Source organism: Camelus dromedarius, chromosome 8, assembly GCF_036321535.1.
Source record: "Camelus dromedarius isolate mCamDro1 chromosome 8, mCamDro1.pat, whole genome shotgun sequence".
Lineage (NCBI taxonomy): Eukaryota > Metazoa > Chordata > Mammalia > Artiodactyla > Camelidae > Camelus > Camelus dromedarius.
In genome coordinates, this window is record NC_087443.1 from 21,350,171 (window position 1) to 21,375,551 (window position 25,381).

The 25,381-nt window shown below is 48.1% G+C and overlaps 2 protein-coding genes across 2 annotated transcripts; both read left to right on the forward strand.

Moving 5' to 3' along the window:
• The first annotated feature begins 2,467 nt into the window (after window positions 1-2,467).
• ADIRF (adipogenesis regulatory factor) lies at window positions 2,468-4,862 on the forward strand. The gene is made up of 3 exons (XM_010993364.3): window positions 2,468-2,627; window positions 4,382-4,444; window positions 4,670-4,862. The coding sequence occupies exons 1-3, from the start codon at window positions 2,567-2,569 to the stop codon at window positions 4,774-4,776; spliced, it is 231 nt and encodes a 76-aa protein (XP_010991666.1). The 5' UTR covers window positions 2,468-2,566; the 3' UTR covers window positions 4,777-4,862.
• Window positions 4,863-16,952: 12,090 nt separating this feature from the next.
• FAM25A (family with sequence similarity 25 member A) lies at window positions 16,953-19,633 on the forward strand. Its single transcript, XM_031461014.2, has 3 exons — window positions 16,953-17,089; window positions 18,447-18,509; window positions 19,460-19,633. Exons 1-3 carry the CDS (start codon window positions 17,017-17,019, stop codon window positions 19,591-19,593), a joined length of 270 nt encoding a protein of 89 aa, XP_031316874.1. The 5' UTR covers window positions 16,953-17,016; the 3' UTR covers window positions 19,594-19,633.
• Window positions 19,634-25,381: the final 5,748 nt, after the last annotated feature.

Here is a 25,381-nt window from a genome sequence, read left to right on the forward strand (position 1 = left end):
ATGGTTGGTAAATAAATGTTCACTCGACTATATACAGACAATGGGACACAGAGAGGAATTTAAACAGAATTTTCAAGGTTCTTTTCTGTCTACACACCTAGTTCCTACTACAGTTATCTATGGTGATAGCTCTATTCCTGTATGTAATAGGCTGTCCATCTAAATTCTTTAGGCAGATAAGGGTGAAGGTCACTATTTCTTCCTGTGTCTTTCAGACCTTGATTGTTTTCAACTTGAAATAACCTGCATATACCAACGAGACATTTTGGAGTGGCAAATTATGCTCCCCTACAGAGGGAAGCGAGACAATTTGAAAAGCAGTAACACTAAAGTATATCATGTTAGGGAAGGATGGAATGCTGGGAGGCCCAAACTGGAATGCTTAATCTAATCTGTGATCGTTAGGGAAGGCTCTCCAGATATTGTGATATTTTTGATGAAACTGGAAGGATGAATAAGAATTAGCAAGATTAAGCCCCCCACCCCCAAGGCCCCTCAGCTGAGTGTTGAGAATGCATCAGCCCATTTAATCCTCACAATAACAAATTGGGAGATTCTGTTATTGTGCATCCCACCATCAAGGATTGAGGTTTGATGAAAATCCTTTAGACATTGAAGCTCAGACAGATTAAGGAACTTGCCCTAAGGGGTATCCAAACTCTAGAGGTCTGACTCCAGTGCCTGCTGCTTTAGAGCCACTCAGCTGTCTCTATTATGACCTGCTGGGGCCGCACTGTCCCTCCCACAGAGGCTGCTGCCTCCCCATCTGCTTTCTTGCCCACTGGGCCTGGTGCCAAAGCATCAGCATCTCAGCAGTGAGCTAACTTGAAACAGTGTAAATGGCCTTCCTGGCCAAAGGGACTGGTGCTACAGGTGGTTTTTCAGGAAGGCTGGAAGGCCTAGGGCAGGGGCTGGGTGGGGCTCCCCCGAGTCCCAGAGGCAGCAGTCGGGCGACCCCGCAGCGACTTAGAGCTCGGGCTGGACCAGGTTCTCGGCTGGGAGGGGTGGGGCGGGGTGGGGCGGGACGGGCCAGCTGCTTTGTCAGTGTGCGTTTGGTGTCCCTCGCCTGCCCCCTTCCTCTTGTTCCGGTTCCGCGCGCGTGTGTGTGTGTGTGTGTGTGTGTGTGTGTGTGTGTGTGTGTGTTTCCAGATACCCCACACTAGGGACTGACCCTCCCCGGCTTATCCCGCCTGCCTCTCTCCCTCTTTACCCCGCCCCCCGTTAGAGGCAGGGCGTGGGCCAACGGAGTGGACCTGGGTAGGTAGGGGCTTCCCAGAGCTCCAGGACAGGGGAGACTCAGACAGAGGTGCAGAGGCAGGTCCAAAGAGGATGAATCCGAGAGCGGCTTTAGAGAATGGAGCCCTACACCGAGACGCAGAGCGGGTGGCCTCCAGGCTCCCAAGGCGAACCCCGGAGTGGGAGAGCACTGGGTGGGGCGAGGGCCCGACCTGCACCCTTGAGTGCCAGGAGGATGTGTCATTTTGCTGTCCCCGAGATTCCTGGCTGCCCTGCTGACTCACAGGTCTCTAGCCCCCATCCCAGCGCCCCTGGATCCCTGGAGAGGTGACCTGAGTGGCCTAGGGATTGGCCGCTCCCTTCTTCGCTGTGTGGTCTGGGGTGCTTCCTGCCCTAGTAATCGGGCTTTGGTGACCCACAACGATTTCCTTGCCTGCGCCGCGTACACACCGACCGCCCTCTCCGTTACTCCCCCTTCACTTCGGGCTGCAGGTCCCCAGCCATGGCCGCACGCACGCACGCCAGTGACTCGCCTTCTACGGAAGCGGGGAAGGATTTACTCGACCTTCTCCCCACTGAGCTCCCCCTAGCCCGGTCCCAGTGGCGGCTGGGCAGATGGCCAGTCCGCGTGTCCAGGCTGAGTGTGTGGGGACCACGTGCTTGGTGTTGATCAGGGCCCTAAGGTTTACGGACAGCCGACACGGATTTGAGTCCCTGCCATGTGAATTTGGGTGAGACCTAACTCACCCTCTGTGCCTCAGTTTCTTCATATAAACTGCTAATAAGACTCATTTCAAGAGGTTGTTGTAAAAGTTACACTAGGGGCTATAAGTGTTAGGGCAGCGCCAGGCACAAGGTAAACGCTGAATAAAAGGCAGCTGCTATTATTAACGAAACTCCAGCTTTGAGACCCCGACCTGGTACCGACCCCAGGCTCGCAGGCTTAGGGATCCTCGGGGTCAGGGAAGCAGGATTTGGCAGACAGGGTGGAGGGAGTTTGGTGAGCCTCCCTCTGCCCCGAACAGCTCTCTGTACCCCGGATCCAGCCTCTCTTCAGACCCTGGGTGGGACCACCGCCTTCCCACCGCGGCCCGCCTTCGGCTAGGACGTGCTCTCGGGCTGGCGGGGCCTGGAGCAGGGCCCGGTCACTCCCCCGAGTCCGTGTGCTGGGAACCGCCCCGCGCCCCCTCCATTCCCCCTCCCTTGCGGGGCGGGCCGGCCCTGGGGCGCCTTAAAAACCAGAGCCGGCGCTTGGGTTGCCGCGGCTGTGAGCAGGATCCAACGTCGCTGCTGTTACTCTTGACCACCTCGCAGACCGCCCCCCGCAGCCATGGCCAGCAAGGGCTTGAAGGACCTGAAGCAGCAGGTGGAGGGAGCCACCCAGGAAGCGGGTGAGGACAGCAGGCGACCTGGGGCACATACTGGGGCACCCGGCTAGACGCGTAGGAGCAGAAGTGCGGGGTGGGGGCGGTGTCTGCGCAGCACGTAAGTTCGCAGGTGGCTTCGGCTTAGAAGGGCCCTCCCCTGTGATGCAGGGACTTGGCAGGACGCCCACCCTGGTTAGCGCGGGGAATGATGCCTTGAGGGAGAGGGGAGAACAGCGGTGCCTGAGAAGCCCGGGACTGCGCTTTGGGCATTGCCAGAGCCAATCTGAGGAGGCTGGGAAGGCGGGGAGCAGCCCCACCCCAATCCTTAGAGGCCCCGCCCGGGTCCTTAGGAGAGGGTGAAGGTCCCCAGAGAGTGCGCTCTGCCACCCTGAGATCGATCTCTGCCTGTCAGGGTCCCAGAGGCGCACAGAACCAGGATGGAATGGTTGAAGCCCCTCCAGACCTCCTCCGGGCATTGCTTTGATCCACCCTCCCCACTTCCCAGATACTTTTTTGATCCACCCTCCCCCACTTCCCAAATACTCATTTCCTTTTAAGTCCTCACCCAGAGAACCTTCCCACCCTCAGCCCTGCAGGGCAGGTCCCCAGTCTTAATTTCTCCATCTCCAGCTCTTTCCCCCTCAGACCAAGCTTACAGGACTGGTGGTGGGAAGGGACTGAGGAGAAGGAGGTGTGAGGAGATCTTGGGCCCACCCGCTGAGGCTCTTCCAGTCACAGCTTAGCCTCCCTTGGGACTCCAGTTCCCAATCTGTCTTACACACATCCCACTCAACAGACAACATCCAAACCAACCCCTCCTTCATCAGTACCCTAGGGAAAGCCCCTATTTGCTCCTTTGAGGCTAAAATTCTACCAAGAAGCCTCTGTCTACAGTACCCTTCCTTCTGGACCTCACTTTCCCCATCTGAAAGCTGGGTGTAAAGGCTTCTTCTCTGGCCATGCCAGACAATGACCCCAGGGACCTCTGTGGGCAGCAGACCCCAGGGCCTGCCTGACCCCCTGGAACCCTGGCCCCTGGGGTCTGGATAAAGCAGGTCCGTTCCAGTTCAGCACAAGGATGAGTCAGATCTCTGGAGGCCAGAGCCACCTGTCTGTCTACCCAGCAGGCGTGACCCACCTGATCCCATGGGAACGTTGTTTCCACAGGCACAAACTCTGGTGCAGAGGAGATGGCCTGCCCTTGGAAGTTTCACCTATTTTCTGCACTTTGTTTCCTAATGCCTTAAGCTGCCTGCCCACGGAGGCACTGGCATCATTGCTTGTGTGCCCTCTGGGGAGAAGCACAGAAGCAAGGAGGTAGTGAGAGGGCCTTGCAAAGTAGAAGTCCCAGTGCTCCAAAGGCAGGAATTCAGGCATTGGGGCCAAGCTTCTGGGAGAGAATTTGTTAAAAGGAGCAGGGTTCTTTCTGGGCCATGCCCACCAGTAGCCACAGCCCAGATGCCAGCTCCAGCCTGGCCCTGCCCTGCCTTCCTTCCTCTGTTGGATATTTTCTCAGCAATCCTGGAGAAGGCAAGGGAAGCAGGCCAGAGGGGAAGAGCCCAAAGTTATAAATAAACAAGAACACCCTGGAGTCACGGAAAGGACTCATGCCCCTCACTGGCTGGGAGGCCTTGGCCAAAAGGTTTTACTTCAATGGCATCCATCCCCAGGCCTGTAGGATAGACCACTTGCGAGAACAGATGGGGGTTGTCAACAGTGGGGCCCTCGTAGTTGCTATTATCTCAACAGGGGCTAAAGGGTACATCTCTTTGTTCCAGTGACTGCGGCTGGAGCAGCGGCTCAGCAAGTGGTGGATCAGGCCACAGAGGCAGGGCAGAAAGGTCTGATAGGGCTGGTGGGCAGGAGGGTGGGCAGCCCCAGCACACTCCCACTCCACCCAGCCCTTGCCCAGACACACCCTCTCCTCTGCAACTGCTCTACCCACATTGCTTCTTGGGGAGGGAGACCCAAGCCCGGTTAACCCCGCATGGCTGTGGTTCCCTGCCCCCCCTCCCCCATACCCCCCGACCCTCTGCCTTCATCTGCCTTATCCTTTCCTTTCCCAGCCATGGACCAGGTGGCCAAGTCTACCCAGGAAACCATCGACAAGACGGCAAACCAAGCCTCTGAGACTTTCTCGGGTTTTGGGAAAAAAATCGGTCTCCTGAAATGATAGAAGGGAGACACGGGTTACTCCCTTCCAGGCCATGAGCTCTAACAGACCCCTGGCCAATTGCCTTATTAAAGCACATATTCCTACCCCGTGTCCACTTCATGCCTCCCCCTAGAGTGGGCCCAGCCCTCCGTCGCCTAGAGCAGAGCCCTAATACCCATAAACTCAGCCGCAACATCTAGAGTCCTGGCATTCCAGACTCAGAAACCTGTACAGTCCAAGAACCCTCAGCCGCGTACCTAGACTCTCCGTTATCCAAAGTTCAACCCCCATCTAGGCACGTGCTCCTCCCCGCTCCATTTCCCCGCCCCCGATTCCAAAATCGCTCCCCAGCTCCAGGAACCCGGCCCCTCCTAGGAAGGGGATACTCAGTCCCCAGATCCTCTAGGAGCTCAGCTCCGGGCGGGGGAGGTGGGGTGGCGAAGGGTTCTAACCGCGGGGAACTCGGGAACTTTTCCCAGTGAAGCTAAGCCGGGGGACTGGGAGCACTGGGCATCCCCCGGGCCAGGCACCCGCGAGGACTTCGGGGAAGACAAGGAACGCAGGTGAACGGCTTCTGGCCCTGGTGACCAACCTCGCCCGCCCGCCGGGTGTTTGCGCGGCGGCCGCACCCTGCGGTGAATCACGAGGCGAGAAGGGAGGGCGAGGACACGCCCCTAACACCTGGGCCCCGCCCAGTTGACTTCTGTTTGGCGCATCCCCAGGAGCCCCGCCCATGATACGCCCCCTGGGGGTAAGGTCTTCGGTACACGGGGCAGTGCACGTGGGAATGAAACGCTGGGAGCAGGAATGTGCGTGCTCGCGCGGGACCACTCCCTGGAGCACCCTTTCCCTTCCGGACGCACCGGTACCTTCTGGCCCAGGACAAAGGCCGGCAATTTCGTCGGGCAGGTCCCCCAGATGGTCTAGAGTTCATTTAATTCCCTCCCGCCCCCAGCACGTGTCCACGTGTCCCTGCACGCGACACCAGCCCTGGGTACGCCCTTCTGATGGGTGACTCACAGTTGCCACAGGAAGAGGCCCAGCCCTGGCGCCGGGTGCTGGCGGCCCTCTTCATCCAAACCCCCTGCCACATCGCGTTTGGTGACTCCCCTTTCCCTTTCCCCACCTCCACGTCTTGGCACACGCTAGTCCCTCTGTCCCTCCGGTGTTTTCTGGACGAGCACGAGCCATGGTTTTTCAACTCACGAATACTGGCTACACGGCACTCCCCAGTCCTGGGGAGACTGAGAGAAAACAGCATCGTCTTTCCTTCCCACGCTGACTTAAGGCCGGCTTTTCCAGAGGCTTTTCACGAACTGCCAGCAGGGGGCAGTGTCGTCGTGTACACCTCCTCCCAATCACCTCTCCTTCACACCTCCAAGCCCAGGTCTCTCTGTGGGTGGCTCTGCCTAGGTGACCTTGCCCTTCTCCAATCTGAGATTCCTCCCAAATGAGCGACAAGTCTCCTCCTTCACCCTCAGCAGCTCCCACCCTCACCCCAGGGCAAAGCCCAGTGTCCTGCTTGGTTCCTGTTGCTGACAGTCCCCAAAAGAAGGCCTCACCAGTCTGCAAAATGGGCCAAGGCTGCTCCTCCTGGTCTAAGGGAAGGTCCTTGAGGAGACACCTCGGGTAATCTGGAGGCACTTCCAGCATCCCCGGGAGCCCCTGCTCTCAGGAGAGGACGCCAGGGTCCATCCAGAGAGACCGCCTGGGGCCCCATGGTGTGGGGGAGGGGTGGGCAGGGCGGGACCCACAGAGCCCTCACATCTTTTGCATCCTTCCTCTGCATGACTCAGGAGAAATCCCAGTTGGCCCAACAATCGCTCTTCATCCTGTTCTCCTTGTGAGTGTTGGCCTGAGGGATGGGTCTGTGAACCAGCTCAGGCCAAGGACAGGAGGAGTCAGGTCTGAGGGCCAGGAGCCTTCTAGGAAAGTTTTTTCCACTCAAAAGAAAGGCAAAGAAAGAAGCAGTTTCTCATCTTCCAGTGGACATTTTTGTGGCTGGAAATGCTGAGAACTCTGGCCGTCACGTGTAACCACAGGAGGAACAAGCCTAAGGAAAAGCCAACGTGCTGGTTAGGGCAGAGCAGAAGTACAGAGAGAACCTGGGTCTCAGGTTACTTTATTCAGTCCCTACTTAATCAGTCCTCTGGCTGCCACAGGCTAGGTGACAGTGTCAGTTTCCTCATTGTCTGAACCACGCAAATTAGGATTCTGTTGCAAACCAAAATTTAAATCCTCATGTTACGTAGATGCTAAGGTCCTGCGTTTGCTGGCCTCACCCACCTCCCCAGCCTCCTCCAGCAAAGCGCCCTCCCTCTCTGCCTCAACCACATTAACTTTTTTCCATTTCCCTTGACATCATCCTTCTGCTCACCTCAGTCCTTGCATGTGTTTTCTGTCTGGAATGCTCTCCATCCTGCCCCATAAACTGTCTGGTCTAGGTGGCTCCTGCTCTTAAGGTGAGATCCTTAAGATCTCACCTTCCCTGATCAGCTCCCAATACACAGAATGGGTCCAGCCACTGCTGATATGTTCTCACACCCTCTGTGCTCCTTTTCCACTGCTGTATATTAAGGAGTCACTTTCCTGTGCTTCTTTGTGATGGTTGTCCACGAGGCTGCAATTAAGTCCATTCTAACTGCTTAGCTCACACCCAGTGCCTAGAATGGTGCTCTGGCAACACCTGCTGTATGAATGCAAGATTGCCTGTGCTTTGGTTCTACAGATAGCAGAGTTGAGACATTGTCAGGTTCACCACTGATGCAGGAAAACGGATATGGGGTGTGAGGAGGGCTGTGTCCCGGGCTTCGGTTAAATCCTTGGGACATGCCCCACCAAATATGGGTCCTTGGCTTCACGCAGGAAAGAATTCAAGAGCGAGCCACAGTTGAGTAAAGGTAGATTTATTTAGAGATACATCAAAAGGCAAGAGAAAGGCCACGAGGTATGGGGGTTGGGTGCTCAGATTAGAGTAAAGGTAGGTACACACGCCATAGACAGAGTGTGGGCCATCTCTGAAGAGGGAGAGAGAGGGAAAGGCCACGAAGTGCTGTGTTGCCAGTTTTTATGGGCTCAGTGGCTTCATATGCTAATAAGTGGAAGGACCAGTCTAACTAGCCTGGGGAAGGGGCTGGGATTCCCAGGAAGTTGGCCATTTCCCACTCTTCTGTGGCTAGCCTTGGGACTGTCATGGCACCTGCGGGCATGTTGTTCACCATGTTAATATATTACAATAGGCGTATAATGAAGCTCAAGGTCTACTAGAAGTCAAATCTCCCACCATCTTGAGCCTCAAGGCCTACTGGGGGCTGAATCTTTAGCCATTCTGGTGTGAATGCTTTTATTCCTTGAATGGCTGTGCCCTTCCTGTCTCACCGTGGTGCCATCTCTTCAGTGTAGCCTCTTCCACAACCCCCTGCCTCCGTGCAGCTGGTCCTCCCACGCACCAGGCAAATGCCTGTTTCTGCGTGCTTCTATCCCCCTCAACACTGAGCCCTGGGGGGCAGGGCCAGGTTGGACTTGTCTTTGGCCCCATGTCTGGGACAAGGTGGGCATGGTGCTGGGGAGCCCTGGGAGTCTCTAGGAGTCCAGGCCCGTCTCCACGAGGTTCATGAAGCTAGTTGAGCCCTAATGGGCTGAGGGGAAGAAGGCTGTGGCCACTGCACCTGTTGGATTTGGTCAAGTCTCCAAAGATTAATTCTTCCATTGGCAATTCCCCAAATCATTCCTAATTCTACAAATCTCAGTCCCCAACTAGCCAAACACAAAGTCACTAACATCACATTTTGGTTCCCCTCAACTTCTCAGTACTGATTCCCATCCAATTGCAGATGAGAAAGGGCAGAGTTTTCTACTTTCCACTTTATCTCTCTTTATCCTTTTTTTAATTTGGTTGCTGTTAGTTCTCATTTCTACTTTACGAAAACACATAGCATTTGCATTCCATTCCTTCACACCTTTGTTTTGTCTTAGATCTGCAGCTGAAGATATTAGAAGCTCTCTGCCATTCCTTCTGCTGAAATATTTTCTGCTATCTCTGGGCTGGTTGGAGTTAGTCCTCTAGAAGTTTCCTGAAGAAGGAGGTATTTTCAGATGAACTGAGAAGACATCTGGGATCTGAGTTGAGAATTGTTATAGTTCCGCCCCTTGGGTTATTTCAATGTGTCCATGAGGGTTCATGGTGTTCTATTTTTGTGTATGGCATTTTCTGTTTTTAAAAAAGCTAAAATAAAAATTTAAAAAGAAGGGCTCAAAAAAAAAAAAAAAAAAAGGAAGGAAGGGTTCACGTGAACCATATTCTGAGTTCTTAAAAGTCTGGTAATGTTGGTCTGTATGTAGCCTTTATAACTACACTTTCAACTGGGTTTGAAATTAATAGCGTGTATTCTAAATAAAACTTCACTGCCTTCTGGCACAGAAGGTTGACACGTCCTTAGAAGCCTGATTTCTAATTCGGTGGAATTCCAAATACGTGACTTGGTCTTTATGGCTGGTTGGCGTTCTTTATCTTTAAAGTACAATGATATTTCTGGAGTTCCTCTCCGTGATGATTGTTCTGGTTCAGTTTTCCCTGGTATGCTCTTTCAATATTGATTCTAGATTTATTATACTTCAGGAACATTTCTTAATTGTATTTTTAAATATTTGCTCTGTTCCATTGCTTGGCTTTCTTCTTTGGGAATTGTCTCCCAAACATTGTATGTGTCTTTAATATGACTTTTTTTGTTGTTGTTTTTCATTTCTATTCCCATAGATGCCTACCGTGGCTCCTTCTCATTTAGTCTTCATTTCTGCAATGGTTCATTTTATCTTTTTTCTTTTCTTTTAATCCCAAGGTTTCCTGTCCTGCCTACTCCTACTGTCTGCCATCTCAATCCTGAATTCTGGTATTTCTGTTTTACTGTCTTCCTTCGTAACTACTAATGCTTTATTAAGCGTCTTATTTTCTTTTGTAATGAGTACGACTTTCACCCAGATCTTGATTTCTAAATACTACTCTCCTATAAAGGAACCGGGGCTCCAAGGAGAAGTAGCTGATCATATGACTGGGGCAAGGAAAAGTCAAGATCAGCCTGGAATGTCTTGTAGTGACAGAAAATAAGGAAATGCTAAAACAAACAAACAAACAAATACATAAGTAAATAAATAGTAAAGATGGGGGCTTATTGAAAGAATACGGGAGCCAACCTGATGTTGTTTCTAGTGGCCAAAGCTGCACCAATGAACAACAAAATAAATAATAGTATTGGATTAAAACTCACGGAATAAGATAAATATTCTATTAATGAATCCATACTGATATGAATAAATGTGGAGAAGGGGCAACTCTTTCAGCAGAATTCCAATTATTTAAAATAGAAGGAAAGAGGGAAATAGTGAATCACCTTTAGGTAAACACCACAGAAGTAATTACTGCAGATAAGATTCACTGATGGATGCTAAAATTAGTGTGAAAATGTTTGAGGAGAAGTCAAATGATTTTTGACAAGGGTGAAGAGATCATTCAATGGGAGAAAGACAGTCTTTTCAACAAATGGTGCTGGGAAAACTGGATATTCACATGTAAAATAATGAAATTGGACCTTTATCTTATACTTTATATAAAATTAACTCAAAATAAATCTTGTATAAATATAAGACCTAAAACCATAAAACTTTTATAAGAAAACATAGGGTGGAAGCTTGGTAACATTGGATTTGGCAGTAATTTATTGGATATGACACCAAAGGAAGAGGTAACAACAATAAAAACTAGATAAATTGGACTGCCTTAAAATGTAAAATTTTTGTGCATCAAAGGACACAATCAACAGAGTGAAAAGGCAACCTATGGAATGGGAGGAAAATATTTGTAATTCATATATCTGATAAAGGGTTAATATCCAGAATATATAAAGAACTCCTACAACTCAGCAGTTAGGAAATAATCCAATAAATAATGTGTGTTTCTCCAAAAATAATATCTAAATGGCTGATATGTATATAAAAAGAGGCTCACCACCACTAATCAGAAAAATGCAAATCAAAACCATAATATCATCTTATCCACTAACATTAGAATGGCTTCTTTCAAAAAACCAGAAAATAACAAATGTTGGTGTGGATGTGAAGAAATTTGAACCCTTGTGCACTGTTGGTGGGAATGTGAGATGATGCAGCCATGACAGAAAACAGTATGGCAGTTCCTCCAAAAAATTAAAAATAGAATTACCATGTAATCCAGCAATACCACTTCTGAGTATTTATCCAAAAGAATTGAAAGCAGGGTCTTTAAAATATTTGAATCCATGTTTAAGTAGCACTATTCACAATAGCCATCAGGTAGAATCAACCCAAATGTCCATGGATGGATGAATGGATAAACAAAATGTGGTGTATGCACACAATGGGATATTGTTCAGCCTTTAAAAGGAAGGACATTTTGACTTGTGCTTTACAACATGGACAAGCCTTGAGAACATTAGGCTAGAGGACAATAAGCCAGTTACAAAAAGACAAATAGTGTAAGATTTCACTTATATGACATCACTAGAGTAGTCAGATTCATAGAAACAGAAAGGAGAAGGGTGGTGGCCAGGAGCTAGAGGGACGGAGAGAAATGAGGAGTTGTTGTTGAATAGGTGTAGTTTCAGTCTTGCAAGATGAAAATTTCTAGAGATTGGTTGCACAATAATGTGAATATATACTGAACACGACTGAACTGTACATTAAAAATAGTTAAGATGCCTAATTACCTACTCCCCTCAAAAAAAGTTAAGATGGTAAATTTTGTGATGTGTATTTTACCACAATTAAATTTTTTTTAAAGTTTGAAAAGAAACAGAGTATGTCTCCCAAGATGTTTATTAACTACAAGGGAAAGAGTAATATTGCAGTGGGAAAGCCTGGCAGAAATTACCTTAACCAAATGGTCAAGTTTAACCTCATTGGTAATAAAACATATTGATGTCAAGAACCCTGTGAGATTATGTGCTGGGAAGGCGATACTCTTGCCAAAAATGTATAACATCAGTCTATTCATAAGGAAACATCAGGCAAATCCATATTTTTTCTCAAATGAGAAACGTTTGACAAAATAATTGATCCGTACTGGTTAAAAGTTTCAAGTTCGTGAGAAACAAAGGAAAACTGAGGAAATGTTATTGAAGTCCTACAAAACTGCAGGAGACCAAGAACTAACAGCTAAATGAGCGTGTGATCCTGACAGAATTCTGGGATAGAAAAAAAACACATTATTTTCTACTAAAATAGAAATAGGCAGCTCCCATCAGGGTCTGTTTGGTCCCTCCCTGGTGAAATTCCATTATGGTGTTTAACTTAGCTAATATGATCATTTGTTAACTTAGTTAAATAATTTTAATAATATTAACATATTTAAACTTATTTAATTAAATAATTTTCATTTATTTAGTTAAATTATTTAAATGTCCTCAGTGAAATGTGCTAACACTGACCCCTGGTTCTGATCATTGTGCTGTGGTTACGTAAGATGTGACCATCCGGGGAAGCTGAGGGAAGAAGATATGGGAGATGTACTATTTTTGCAGCTCAATTAACATTGAGTTGGAAGAGCCAAATCTACCCTTGTCAATCATAAAACCCTTGTATTCATGACGTACTAGAGGCTCTCAGGAATCCAAGGTTCAAATCTGAAGCGGAATATTCTAGAAATCACTGGGAACTTCCTACGGAGAGAAGATGGGGTTGAGGTTACCCAGGCTCCTTTGCTCAGAAGCCTGCCCCCTTTCACTAAAGTGTTGAGCTCACCTATGCAGCCGTGACCTGCTCAGCCTCTCAGAGCCCATCTGGCTTCAGGAAGAGTCTACAGGCAGCCTTTCCCCAGTGGCAGCCCCCGGGTTCGGTCCTTGCCTTCCCAAGGGCTCCCTTCTCTCTTAGAAGGTGGTACCCCTCTAGGCTTCCTTGGGCAGGTTTCTCCTTTCTTTACCTCTTCCGGTCTTAGTTCTGGCCCAAGGAGTTCTCGCTCAGGGGGGCCTCTCCTCCTGGGAGGGAGTGTTGCTGGCAATATCTGAGACCCCCCAGGACGGCCCCCTGCCCCCATCCCCTGTTCTTCCGCACTTGCTGGCTATTCTGCTGGTCTTGACTGCTTCTGGATTTGTGTCGTTTCCCAGTCTCCTGGTTTCTCCGAAGTTAAATCTGATGTGTGAGCTGGTGAGAAAACAGAAGAAAAATCCTGTTTCTTCTCCTTTCTCTATCTTTGTTGCCTCATAGAGTTTCAAGAAGAAGAAATGGAACTGTTTAGAATTAAGCTGCCACCATGTTACTCCCAGTCCTGGAAGTCTGGCAGGCAGGGCTGGTATTCTCTGTTTACAGAGAATCCACATCCACTCTCTACCTTCTCCTCCCTGCCCTCACCCTGAGAACCTGCCCTCTTGAACTGCATCACCCAGGCTCCCTCACCCTCAGGACATGATTGGGTTCAGCCAACTGGGTATATCGGTAGGAGGTGGAGAAGAAGAGGAGAGGAATTTGTTCCTCCTGCTCCCTTCTCGCTGGGCGTGGTTTGGCAGCACCGTGTTCCTCTGCTGACAGCTGCTGCTTCTGCCTGATGACTCTTTCCTACAGCCGCAGCTCCCATCGGGGTCTGTATGGTCCCTCTCTGAGCCTAACAACTCCCACTATTCCTGGTCCCTGGGGGCCTCACCATCTTCTATTGGTTTCCTCAAGTCTTGTGAACTGTCCCTTTCCTCCTGTACCTCTTTGATGTGCCCTCTGATTTCTTCCATGAATGTATGAGTGTTGACATGCTAGGGAAGTCTTCCTTTGGTGGTCAAGTCTCTAGGAGACTAGTCTTGGCTCCCCTGTGGCTGGGAGAGGTCCGTGTGTGTAAGATATATGGGCTCGGTATATCCTGGGAGCTCAGACCCGTGAAGCAGAAGGGGAAAGCAAGAGGCAGGATGACAATCATAAAACTCTTGACATTCATGATATTTGCAGTTCAAATCACATGATACAAACTTACGGTTACTGGTAGGGGAGGCGGTGCGGGAAGGGTGGGGTGAGGGGATAAATTGAGAGTTCAGGATTTGCAGATACTAACTACTATATATATAAAATGGATAAACAACAAGGTCCTATTGCAGAGCACAGGAAACAACATTCAATATCTTGTAATAACTTATAATGAAAAAGAATATGAAAAGGAATATATATATACATAGCTGAATCACTATGCTGCACACCAGAAATTAACACATTATAAATCGATTATACTTCAATTAAAACAAGAAAAAAAATCATATGAGAAATATTCATGCTTTGACATAAGACAGCCCTAAGTATTTAAGTACTTAAAATAAAATTTTTTTCAGAACTGTTAATTGCTCAGTTGGCAAATTGCTACTTGAAAAATTGGCTCTCCTTGACTTGATGATGTAGCCAGCTGGTCCTTTGCCAAATGGGGTTGTTGAGCAAATTCCACTTGGGGATTTAGTTGGTTCCTGTCAAGCCTCGATTCTCCCGCCCCAAGTACTGGACTTGACCTTCTGACTCAGGACAGGCTGACATGGGTGCTTGTGTTCAGGGCCCAGCATGGGTCAGGCTTCTTCCAAGATGGGGTGGTTCCCCCCTGAGTCATCTCAACCTCATCCAGGCAGGAGTGGCCCAAGCCCAGCCCCTCAGACTGGCATCCAGGCCTGGTCAGGAGGGTCTTGGGCTGTCCTAGCTTCTTGGGCTGGAAAGGTGACCCTCAGGGAGCCATGGATGGGCTGGGCTGAGCTGAGCTGAGAGAACAAAGATCTGGTCGGAGCTGGATTGGGAAGGCCCGTGGGGCTGGACCTGGGCCAGAGCACCGAGGTCTGGGGCCCAAGTCCAGCCCTGACCAGCCTGGCCTCTCCAGGCCTCTTGTCTTCTCCCTGCTGGGCATTTGGGATCTGTGTCTGAACCCAGCTGTGCTAGGAGATCTGGGGCCACGGTGTGTTGTCACTGGAGTCTGGATGCTCACACAGGGGAGTGCATTAGTGGGGAGCAAGATCCCAGTGGCAGGGGGTGCACTGAGGACCACAGCAGCCTGACAGCGAGGGAGAAGTAACACTGTAGTGGCCGGGGCTCCGGGCAACGCTGGGGCCAGAGCCCTGCGAGCTCTGACACGAGCCTGTCAAGGGGCTGGTGAGCTCCTGAGCAGAGGGGGACGGTGAAGAGTACCCCAGGGTGGGTGGGCACTGGTGGGGTGGGGTCGTGGGGTCAGGAAGCCGTCTCAGGACTGGTGCCATCCCGTCAGGGGAACTGGCACAAAGGACCCCTGGGAGTGTAAGGGACACACGCAACCTCAGGGGAAACAGGGAAGGGGCTTTGATGGTCCAGGGAACGTCTCTGTGGGTCTCTCAGCCCATTCCCATCAGCCATGTCCTGGAAGTCCCCCTACCCTTGGTGGCACTGTCCTGACACCTTGAGCAGTACTCTCTGGTGTTTGGCTGTAACAAGGGAGGAGTGGACAGAGTTATCTGGACCTGCTTACGCTCCAGGCCCCCTCAGTTTCACGGCCCCTTCTGAGTCATACATACATATTTATAAAACTTGCAAGAGTAGTATTACTGAGCTTTTTCTTTTCTTTTTTAATTGAACCCAGGACCTCGTGCATACTAAGCATGCGCTCTACCACTGAGCGATTCCCAACCCCGCTCTGTATTCTTTTCCTTATTTAAGAGCTCATCTACTCCTGCCAATGGCACGTGCGGGGCTGTGGCCTTGTGACCCAGAGTTCCTACTGCCCGCAGCATCCACTGCCCACCCCAGAGGGGCTGGCCACTACCCAGGGCTTCCCAACACCACTCAGGAATGTGGGAGGGCCTCAGCCCTGCAGGGCCCAGGTTGTGAGGGCTTGTGGCCAGATAAACCCTAATTAGGCCCTGCCACACCATGCTGGGCCCCTCTGAGGGATGAAGGAGCCTGCATGGGGAGAGTGGCCTCAGACTCCTGTCTTAGGCCTGGACCATGTGAACAGGATCTTGGGAGCCCCATCCTCCTTGCTTCCTGGCCAGTGGGGGTCACATCCCCAAGCCCTCTTACTCCAAGGCAGCCTCAGGCCCTGCCACTCTTTGCTTCACCCACTGGTTGATCAGGGCTCACTGCCAAGCAGCCCCTCCCTAGCACATCAGTGATGAGGGGGTAGGAGCGGAAGTTTACCAAGAGTTTGTATGTATGATCCCACCAACTATTACTGACAAGGCCAGGAAGGCTTGGCTGTCCCCATTTTATAGATGAGGAAACTGAGGGTCAGGTTGGGCCAGTGACTAAGGGAAGCAGCATGTGACACGTGGCCTGAGGCATCTCTATCCAGCCTGAGTAAGAAGGGAGGCAGCCCGGCTCCCCAAGCATGTGATGCATCAGGGGTTGGCAGAGGTGCTTGCTGGGAGCTCTTGCCAGAAGCACCTCCCCAGGTGGTGGTGGGTCCTCCATCTACTCCTCTAGGGCCTCCTGGGTGCGCACAGCTGACTTCACAGGGCCCCCCCGAGAGGCCAGGCCCAGTGTGCATGTAAGGCTAGGCTCCCTCACGTGCTGGCTACCCCAGTGCTGGGCTACTCAGGTGCTCCGCTGAATGAGAACCTGGTGACTGCCAGCCAGAGATGACTAGACTTCTGGTCAGTGTTGCATCCTCCTCTGCCTTGGGCCAGGCCTGGCCTTGACCCACCCCCAACCTGTCCAATGGCGGCTGCAAAGCCACTCTGCAGAGCTGAGCTGAGGTCCTAGGGAATGGGGAAGGCAGCTGCCCCCACTCCGCTTGTGTTCTTGGCCTGAGGGACTACCCAGATCCCCAGGCCCACAAAACCCTAAACCCCGATTAGGCTACTCTAGGGACCCTGGACAGCGGGCTGGATGTCCTAGGCCTTGTCTGGGTACCCACCAGTGCCCACACTGTGGGGAGCTCGAAGCCCACGGGGCTGGCAGAGATGCGGTCCCCAAATGCCTCTCATCCCACAGGGCACTCAGGCCTCCTACCTTGGGAGAGGGGCATGTTCTAGAATCCATCACTCTGTCTAGCCTCAGCCCTGCTCCCAGTCCCTGCCCCTCACAAGGTCCCAGGATACAGGGTGTAGGGGGTCTCATGCTGCCAGAGGGGCACTGTCCCAGCCACAGAGCTGGGGTGGCCCCACCCAGCCTCTTCCTCCTGCCGCCTGCGCTGAGTCATCGTCGGGGCGAGGCCCGTGCCCCAGAGCCCAGCCAGGCATCAGAGACATCTATAAAAGCACATTGGTCCAGGCGCCAGCATCCGTCTTCATCACCACCTGTCGCCACACAATGCTGGGAGGACTGGGGAAACTTGCTGCCGAGGGCCTGGCCCACCGCACTGAGAAGGCCACCGAGGAAGCCGGTAAGGACCCCGAGGCTCATTTCCATCTGGGCTGCTCCTCCCACTAGGGGATGGGGACAGACTCCAGGGGTCCGTGCGAAGCTCATCCCAGCAGGATTGGGGCAGGCCTTGGCTCCATGGGGAACCCTGGCCCATCAGCCCCACAGGGACAGGATGGAGGTGGGGGGCTATGGAAGGTGAGGAGGGCAGTTCCAGGAGGAGCCCTGAGGGGTCCCACTGCCCTAAACAACCCTCCCTGTCAGACCAGCTCTGCCACCCGGGCTTGGCCCATTCCTGGGCCTGTGGCTGAGGGCCGGAGGGAGGCAGCTCAGAGAGGCCCCTGGAAGCAGGCAGGGAGCTGGGGTGCTGGGTGAGCAGCTGGTGGCCTGAATCTTTCCCTCTGGAAACCAGGAAGGCCCTTCTGTATTCAAACAGCCTATTCTGAGTATATCCTACACAGAAAAAAGAATATGGATTTTTATTTTTACTGTAACTTTAAAACTTCAAAAATGTCTTCCTTAAGAAACCGCTGAGTCTGATTTTATTCATAGAGAGCCCTCAGGGTTTACACAAAGGACGTTTTCAATTTCTTCCAAATTGTTTTTGTTTTGTTGGTGGAGGAGGTAATTTTCTTGTTTCTGTTTGGCGGGGGGAGGTAATTAGGTTTAGTTAGTTCTGACCTCGTGCATGCTAAGCAGGTGCTCTAACCACTGAGCAAACCCTCCCCTATACCCTCCGTTCAGAAACCCCTTTTTTGTAGGCAGCTGTCAGCCGCTGGATGCAGAGAGGCTAATTTAGGCCCCATTTGTTGAACATTGTGTGAGAAACAGCTTGAGTTTGCTGTTCTCTTTCTAAATGGCTGCAGACACGTGTGTATTTCATTTGCTAGCTCTGCAGCCGCTGGGGACGGCCCCTCTCTTTCCTCTTTCACCAGCTCTCTGAGTGTGGTGGTGTTTCCATTCTGCAGACCAGGGATCAAGCAGTGGGGTTGATTCTGAGAGTCAGAATCAGAACCTGTTAGTTCTTCTGACTCCAAAATCTTCCAGTCCTAGAGTGTGACCATCCTAGGAGGGCAGAGAGAGTTCCCTCTTACCTTAATGGAGGAATTGCTTTGGGGACCTTGGTGTTGCTGGAGGAAGCTTCGAGATTCAGGTCCTTTTGCTGCAGCCTCCATCCGGCCACAGGCAGGACAGCAGCTCACCTGAGAGGCGTGGTGACCTGGGAAACAGGCCTTGCCTTGGCTCCAGGGTCCCAGTGGTCAGGAGGGCCTATGTTCCAGGCCCCCTCCCAGGACATCCAGGGCTGTGTGGGCCGTGCAGCGAGGAGCAGTGGCTTGTGCTGTGTGTGCCCTCATTCTGGGCTGTTCTCATCTTTTCAGTCCACGCCGTGGAGGGGGTAGTGAAGGAGGTGGTGGAGCACGCCAAGGAGGCTGGAGAGAAAGGTAGGTACGGCCAAGGTCAGGACAGGGAGGGAGATGGGGAGGGAAGGTGGGAAGCTAGGTGCTGGCAGTAATCTTGCCCAACCAGGTCCAACCCTGACCCAGATGTTACTTCCTTTCAATCGCTGTATAATTATCTGCACTCATCTGAGGTCACAGACTGTACTTTGCTAAAGCAAGATCCATCTGGATCCATTCCTCTCTGTGAATGTTAAGAGGATGATGTCACAAAAGACCATGTGGCAGTGTGCTGGGACAAAACATTTAAGACATAAAATATATTTATACACATACGTATTTACATCAATGTTTATACGTCTGTGCGTGCTGTGAAGATCACGACAGTAAAAGCACACGCACACTTCATTCCTTACAACAAAATCAATTCCAGATGGATTAGATCTTAAAGATAAATACAGGAAATTATTAACTTGAGAGAAGAGAACATAGATTTTGGCATAATCTCAGAGAAGGGAGGATCTTTTTAACTACGACGGAAAATCCAACAGCCATAAAGGAAATATTAGGTACATCTGACAATAAAACTTCAACATTTTCCAGAGTGGAAAAAAAATACTACAAGCTAAACCAAAAGAAAAACCACAAACTAAGAAGAAAATATTTGTAATAGAAACAATGACCCAAGACAAAAATGATAAAAAAAAAAAAATACCAACAGGTATTTCACAGAAGAATGAGGTATGAATAGACAAACACCCATGAGCAGATGCTCTGTCTCATGAACAGTTGAAGAAATGCAAGTTGTTTGGCGAAACAAAACCAAATTTGAATGCATCTCTCTGGGAGCTGGGTTGCCCTCTGTCCCATGGGCTTCCTCTGGGGCACGACCCAGTAAGACTGCCACATCCCATGGGCCACTCCAGGTGACAGCAGCCCGGCAAGCGGCTTGAAATGTTTCCTTTGTTCACCTGGACATTCTTTCTTCCTGACAGCCATTGCTGAAGCCTTAAAGAAGGCCCAGGAGACAGGGGACAAAGTGGTAAAGGAGGTCACTGAGACGGTGACCAACACAGTCACAAATGCTGTCACCCACGCAGCTGAAGGCCTGGGCAAACTGGGACAGTGAGCACGCCCGCCATCGGCAGACTCCCTGAATCTCAATAAAAAGCTGTGAAATGTGTACACCGAGCCCTGGATTTATTCCTATCTGAATGGAAACACTGTCTGTGTCCTGTGTGTCCCCTCTTCAGGGACCAGGGGCCAGCACCTCGGCACCCTCTGGGGGTCAGATAGGTCCCTGTGATGAATCAGATGTGCTGTTCTCATATCACGATTTCTCATGTCAGCAAGGAGCTTTGTGAATCGTTAGTGTCTGTGCTACTTTTCTTGAAAGATTATTTCCCCAGAAACTATACATGGCTTTCTGAAACCATAGTGCTTCCAGGACACCCCAAGGGAGGACCATAATTCAGCTTACGTGTTCTTTGGGTTTTCCTTGAAATGCTCTTACAGGACTCAGGGAAGGTCACAGACCAATGTGATGGAGAGGTTAGCTGGCAGACATGAGCTGCTTCATGTCTGAAACAGGCTTCAAAGCAGCGCTTCTGCTGGGCAGTAACAGAATCAGGTCAAGGAGAAACTGAGCCCTCTCTCTACTGGCTGTTGGAGATCTGTGTTAGACCTAAAGGGTGGTACGGGGTAAGGACGCCTGGCTTCCCCTCCTTCCTGCCACGAGTGAGTCAGTACCATAAAACTTAAACATATATTTAAATAACATTTAGCTTAACATTTTGGATTTTAAAAAATAAGGGGGGGGGTGGGAATAGCTCAGTGGTAGAATGAATGCTTAGCATGCACAAGGTCCTGGGTTCAATCCCCAGTACAACAAATTCTCTATTGAAAAACAGAGAAATAAGTAAACAAACCTAATTAACCCCCCTCCCCCCATTAAATAAAAGGAAATGATTTGTAAAGAGGTAGCATTGCTTATTTATCTTGCTGGAGGTTACTTGTTCTTGGCAGAAATGAGAAGAAAAGGTGTTTTAATCGAATGAGTGAGTTGCTCACCATATTTCTGGCATTCTTTCAGAGCTGGCTTCACAAGTCTCTGAACAGCCAAGGAATGTCCAACATCCTGGCCTGGAACATTTGTCACTTTTATCTTGGTTTGGTTTCTGATGACTTTTCAATTCCCCCCAATCTCAAACTCAAAAGAAAGTGGATTGTGGGTGGCAGTGTCAGCCAGAACACCCTCTCTGGATGGCAGTTCCTCCTCCCAGACTTCATTCTCCAGGGACATACAGATGTCCAAAAGGCGAGCACACAGATTCATCCTGGCATGTTTGTAATAGCAAGAGCTTGGAAACATCCTAAAATGATAATATGAAATCACTTGGATGGTAAGTTTTGCTCTGCTTGTCAGGCTTGACACACAATACAGAGCTGACACTTATGTCTTCTAGTGGATTACAATGCCTTAGCGTGAAAATTGGGACTTGTGCCTAGAGGGCCATCAATAAGGACTGGTTAACAATTCTTGCATTTATATGAAATGGAATACTCCATGGTTGTTAAGAATGAGGAAAATGTACTTATATGGGAACATGTCCAAGTAACTCAATAATTTGTAAAATATGTATGTAGAATAAGTTCATTTGTACAAAGCAAACACATAATTGTGTAAGAATAGAAAACAATTTGTAGTATATATAGAGCAAACATCAACAGGGCTCAGCTCTGTGTGCCTGTGGGAGTATGAGGAATCCTCATTTTCTATATTACATCGTTCCGTGATGCTTGAATTTAAGAGAAAACCAATACAGATATATTTTTAAATGTGGCTGTAAATGTCACATACTAGTTTATTGAGGATTGTTTCCTAGTTAAGTGCTACTAAAAATTTGCTTCAAACTTTGTTACCACTTGGCGACAAGATAAGTAAAGAAATGGAGAGTGCTTAGAAACTCTTCTAGAAATTGGACGTCACCTGGACCTCCAGGAGTGTGAACAGTGGAGAATTCTTGTCCAACAGGGTAGAGACCAGCCCAGTTTGTTGAACTTGTACGACAAGTTGCAAGGCAATGAGTCACTTGGAGCCTCACCACATATCATGATGAATGAGATTAAGAAACAAACAAACAGAAAACCAAAAAACTGGACCTTCCCCACAGGAAGTTGGAGAAGCACTGCCCACGTTGCCTTCACTTCACCTTGCAGTGTGCTTTCCTAGAATAAGTACATCCAGCTCTCATTTTCTTCTTACTGTGTGCTGTGAAATGAGGGTTATGACACTGACCTCAGATAGACTCTAACCGTGTTATAAGGAAGCAATCAAGAATGGTATCAGAGAAAACAGTGGAGCAAAGACCTCCAAAAACTCTCTCCTCTGTAAAAGTAATGAGAAAACTGGCAAAAATACAGTTAGAGTCAACTTTTTCTGAAACTCTGGAAATTAACTGAAGGTTTATAGCAATCCAGGAGCATTTACATAAAACAAATTAAAAACAAACAAGATCTTGTTAAGAACAGTCAGCTTTGTGATGTTTTCAACTTGCTCTATTCTCTTCTCACTTCCCCCTGACTCCCAACAGCTGAACTGCAGCTTTGAAAACCAACAACCCACAATCAGAGTGAAAACCAACAGCCTGGAAGCTACTGGAAAGAGCAGAACAGGGTTGGTGTTGTTTCAAAGCCTCATTCACAGAAAGCTGTCATTATTTGACTTGACTGGTGGTTCCTAGGAAGACTCCACTGCCTGGCTGTCTATTTGTCACGACTAGGAGCACCTCCAGTGCATTGTAGAGTTTAAAATACAACTGAAATTAAAAAATAGGAATTTGTTACCAAATCCAAGGCTGTGAAGACTTACAAATGTTTTCTTCTAATAGTTTTATCTCTTGTATTTAGGTCTTTGATCCATTTTGAGTTAATTTTTATATACGGAGTGAGGAAGAGGTCAAACTTCATACCTTTGCATGTGGATATCCAGTTGTCCCTGTGTCTTTCGTTGTAGACTATTCTTTTCTCACTGAATGGTGTATTGAATTGTGTACCCTCCTCAAAGGATATGTTGAAATCCCAAACCCCAGTACCCGAGAATGTGACCTTATTTGGAAACAGAGTCATTGCAGATGTAACTAGTTAAGATGAGGTCATACTGGAGTAGGGTACATCCTTAATCCAAAATTACTGGCGTGCCCTATAGGAAGACACAGATTCACAGAGGGATCATGGCCATGTGATGACAGAAGCAGAAATTGGAGTGATGCAGCGGGATTGCCGCGGATGTCAAGGCCGTACACCAGCAGCTAGGAAAAGGCAAATTCTCTACTACAGGTTTCAGAGGGAGCACAGCCCTGTTGATGCTCTATTCGTAGCCTCCAGAACTGTGAGACAGTAAATTTCTGTTGTTTGAAGCCATCCAATTTGTGGTACTTTGTTAAGGCAGCCCTAGGAAACTAATACAATTGGTATCGGAACCAATGTTAGAAATCAATTGACCACAGATGTTTCTGGACTCTCCATTCTATTCCATTGGTCCAAGTGTTTGTATGTCAGAACCAGTGTTTACTCTAGCTTTGTATTACGTTTTGAAATTGGAAGCGTGTGTCCTCCAAGTCTTTTTCTTTTTTTTTCAATATTGTTTTGGTTATTTAAAGCCACTTAAGTTTCATATTAATTTTAGGATTAGATTTTCTATTTTTACAAAACAGGCCATTGGCATTTTGAATCTGTAGATTGTTTTGAGAAGTAATGTCATCTTATAAAATTAAGTTTTCCAATCTATGAACATGGAATGTCCTTCTATTTATTAAGGTTTTCTTTAATTTCTTTTAAACAATGTTTTGTAGTTTTTTGTTTCCTAGGTTATGTAAGACTTTCACCTCCTTGGCTAAATTTATTCCTAGATATTTTATTCTTTTGGATGCTATTGTAAGTGGAATTGTTTGCTTAATTTCCTTTACAGATTGCTTCTTGCTGATGCATAGAAAAACAACTGATTTTTGTGTCGGTTTTGTACTCTGCAACTTTGCTTGATTCACTTATTCTAGTAGGGTGTGTGTGTGTGTGTGTGTGTGTGTGTGTGTGTGTGTGTGTATTCTGTGGGATTTTCTATGTAGAGAATCATGTTATCTGCAGATAGTTTCTCTTATTCCTTTCCAGTTCAGGTGGCTTTTCTTTTTCTTGCCTAATTGCTCTGGCTAGGACTTCCACTATCTTGAATAACAGTGAAAGCAAGAATCCTTGTCTTGTTTCTCTTGAGGGGAAGCTTTTATTTTTCACCAATGAGTATGTTAGCTGTGAATTTTTTCATAAATGCCCTATATGTGTAGAAAGTCTTAAATTTTGTCAAGTGCTTTCCACAGCCATTGAGATGATTATGTGGTTCTTTTCCACTTTGTTCAGTTATTGGGGTGTATTAGATTAATCAATTTTCTTATGTTGAACTACCCTTGCATTTCTGGGATAAATCCTACTTGTTTATGATCTATGACACTTATGAGCTGTTGGATTTGGTTTGTTAATATTTTTGTGCCTATGTTAATAAGGGATATTGGTGTATAATTTTCCTTTCTTGCGATGTCTGGCTAGCTTTGGTATAAGGGTAATACTAGCCTCATAAAAGGTTTAGAAAACCAAGAAAAAAAAAGTGGACTCTATCAAAACTAAAAACTTGTATCAAAGGACACCATCAAGACAATGAAATGACAAACCAACAGAATGAGAGAAAATACTTGCGAATCACATGTCTGATAAGGGTTACATATCCAGGATATATGAAGAACTCATAAAACTCAACAAAAAGACAAATAACCCAATTTAAAATGGATAAAGGATTTGGATACAATCAAAATGAAAAATTTTAAATTATTGGAAAATGAAACATCTAAAACTCCCTCTGGGGGGTTAGAAAACGATGAAGTGGGTGCTATGAATTGGAGGGCACAAACTATTTATTGTTCACAGTAAGCCCTGTAAACTATTTGGCTCTCTACCCCAGTAATTCTCAATACGGTGTGATTTTGCCCCTCATAGGACTTTTAGCAATGTGAATGCATTGACTGTCACAACTGCAGGATGCTACTGACATCTAATGGGTAGAGACCAAGGATGTTGCTAAACATCCCACAATGCACAGGACTGTTCTCTAAACAAAGGGTTATGTGGCCCAAAATTTCAACAGTGTTGAGGCTGAGAAATCCTGTCTAAGCTATGTGTAAGCTTTGATTAAAAAAAAAAACCAACAAAGCCAGTAAGTTGAGAAAAAAAGTTAAAATATCATTAACACTCATATTACAAGGCAAAAAACAAAAACAAACAAAAACTTTTGTGGAGGTTTCTGTACAAGGTTCACAGATGTAATTGTCTTCATGTGCTGTGCTTTGACTGCCTTATGTATCACAGCAGGGTTAAGAAAGCCTGCCAGGGATGTTTAGGGAATAGGGAATTTGTGAGTTAATATGCAGGATTTCTAAAGAAAACAGTAAATCATCAGTCCTAGCAAGTGAGTTGCCAGAAGCGCAGCTTAAAAAAGAGAGAAAAAAAAAATCAAGCTTTTACTTCTCAAGCTTCCCTAAACTTCATCTATCAGGGTAACTAGAACACATTCTGATGTAGGGGTTCATGAAGCAAGAGTTAAGTATTCTTTGAGTGCTCCATAAGCCATTTATGGCTATTTCAGAAGCAATTAACTTTAGAGATTTGTATGTAAAATTTTAAAAAGAATTATAAGTAAATTAGAACATTTCAGTGAAGCCAAGAGTAACTGACCAGAATTGTCTAACTCAGCCTCCAGGAACCAAAGCTGACACTACTATTGTGTTGTCTTTGTATAGCGAGCATAATTAGTACAAGTTTCCAACATTGTTACCAATAACCAGTAACACCCATCCATCCATGCCTTTAAAACACTA

Coding starts and splice junctions, on each gene's coding strand:
- ADIRF (XM_010993364.3), top strand. CDS start 2,567: ATGGCCAGCAAGGGCTTGAAGGACCTGAAGCAGCAGGTGGAGGGAGCC. Junction 2,628..4,381: donor GGGAGCCACCCAGGAAGCGG/GTGAGGACAGCA, acceptor TCTTTGTTCCAG/TGACTGCGGCTGGAGCAGCG. Junction 4,445..4,669: donor CACAGAGGCAGGGCAGAAAG/GTCTGATAGGGC, acceptor TTCCTTTCCCAG/CCATGGACCAGGTGGCCAAG.
- FAM25A (XM_031461014.2), top strand. CDS start 17,017: ATGCTGGGAGGACTGGGGAAACTTGCTGCCGAGGGCCTGGCCCACCGC. Junction 17,090..18,446: donor GAAGGCCACCGAGGAAGCCG/GTAAGGACCCCG, acceptor TCATCTTTTCAG/TCCACGCCGTGGAGGGGGTA. Junction 18,510..19,459: donor CAAGGAGGCTGGAGAGAAAG/GTAGGTACGGCC, acceptor TCTTCCTGACAG/CCATTGCTGAAGCCTTAAAG.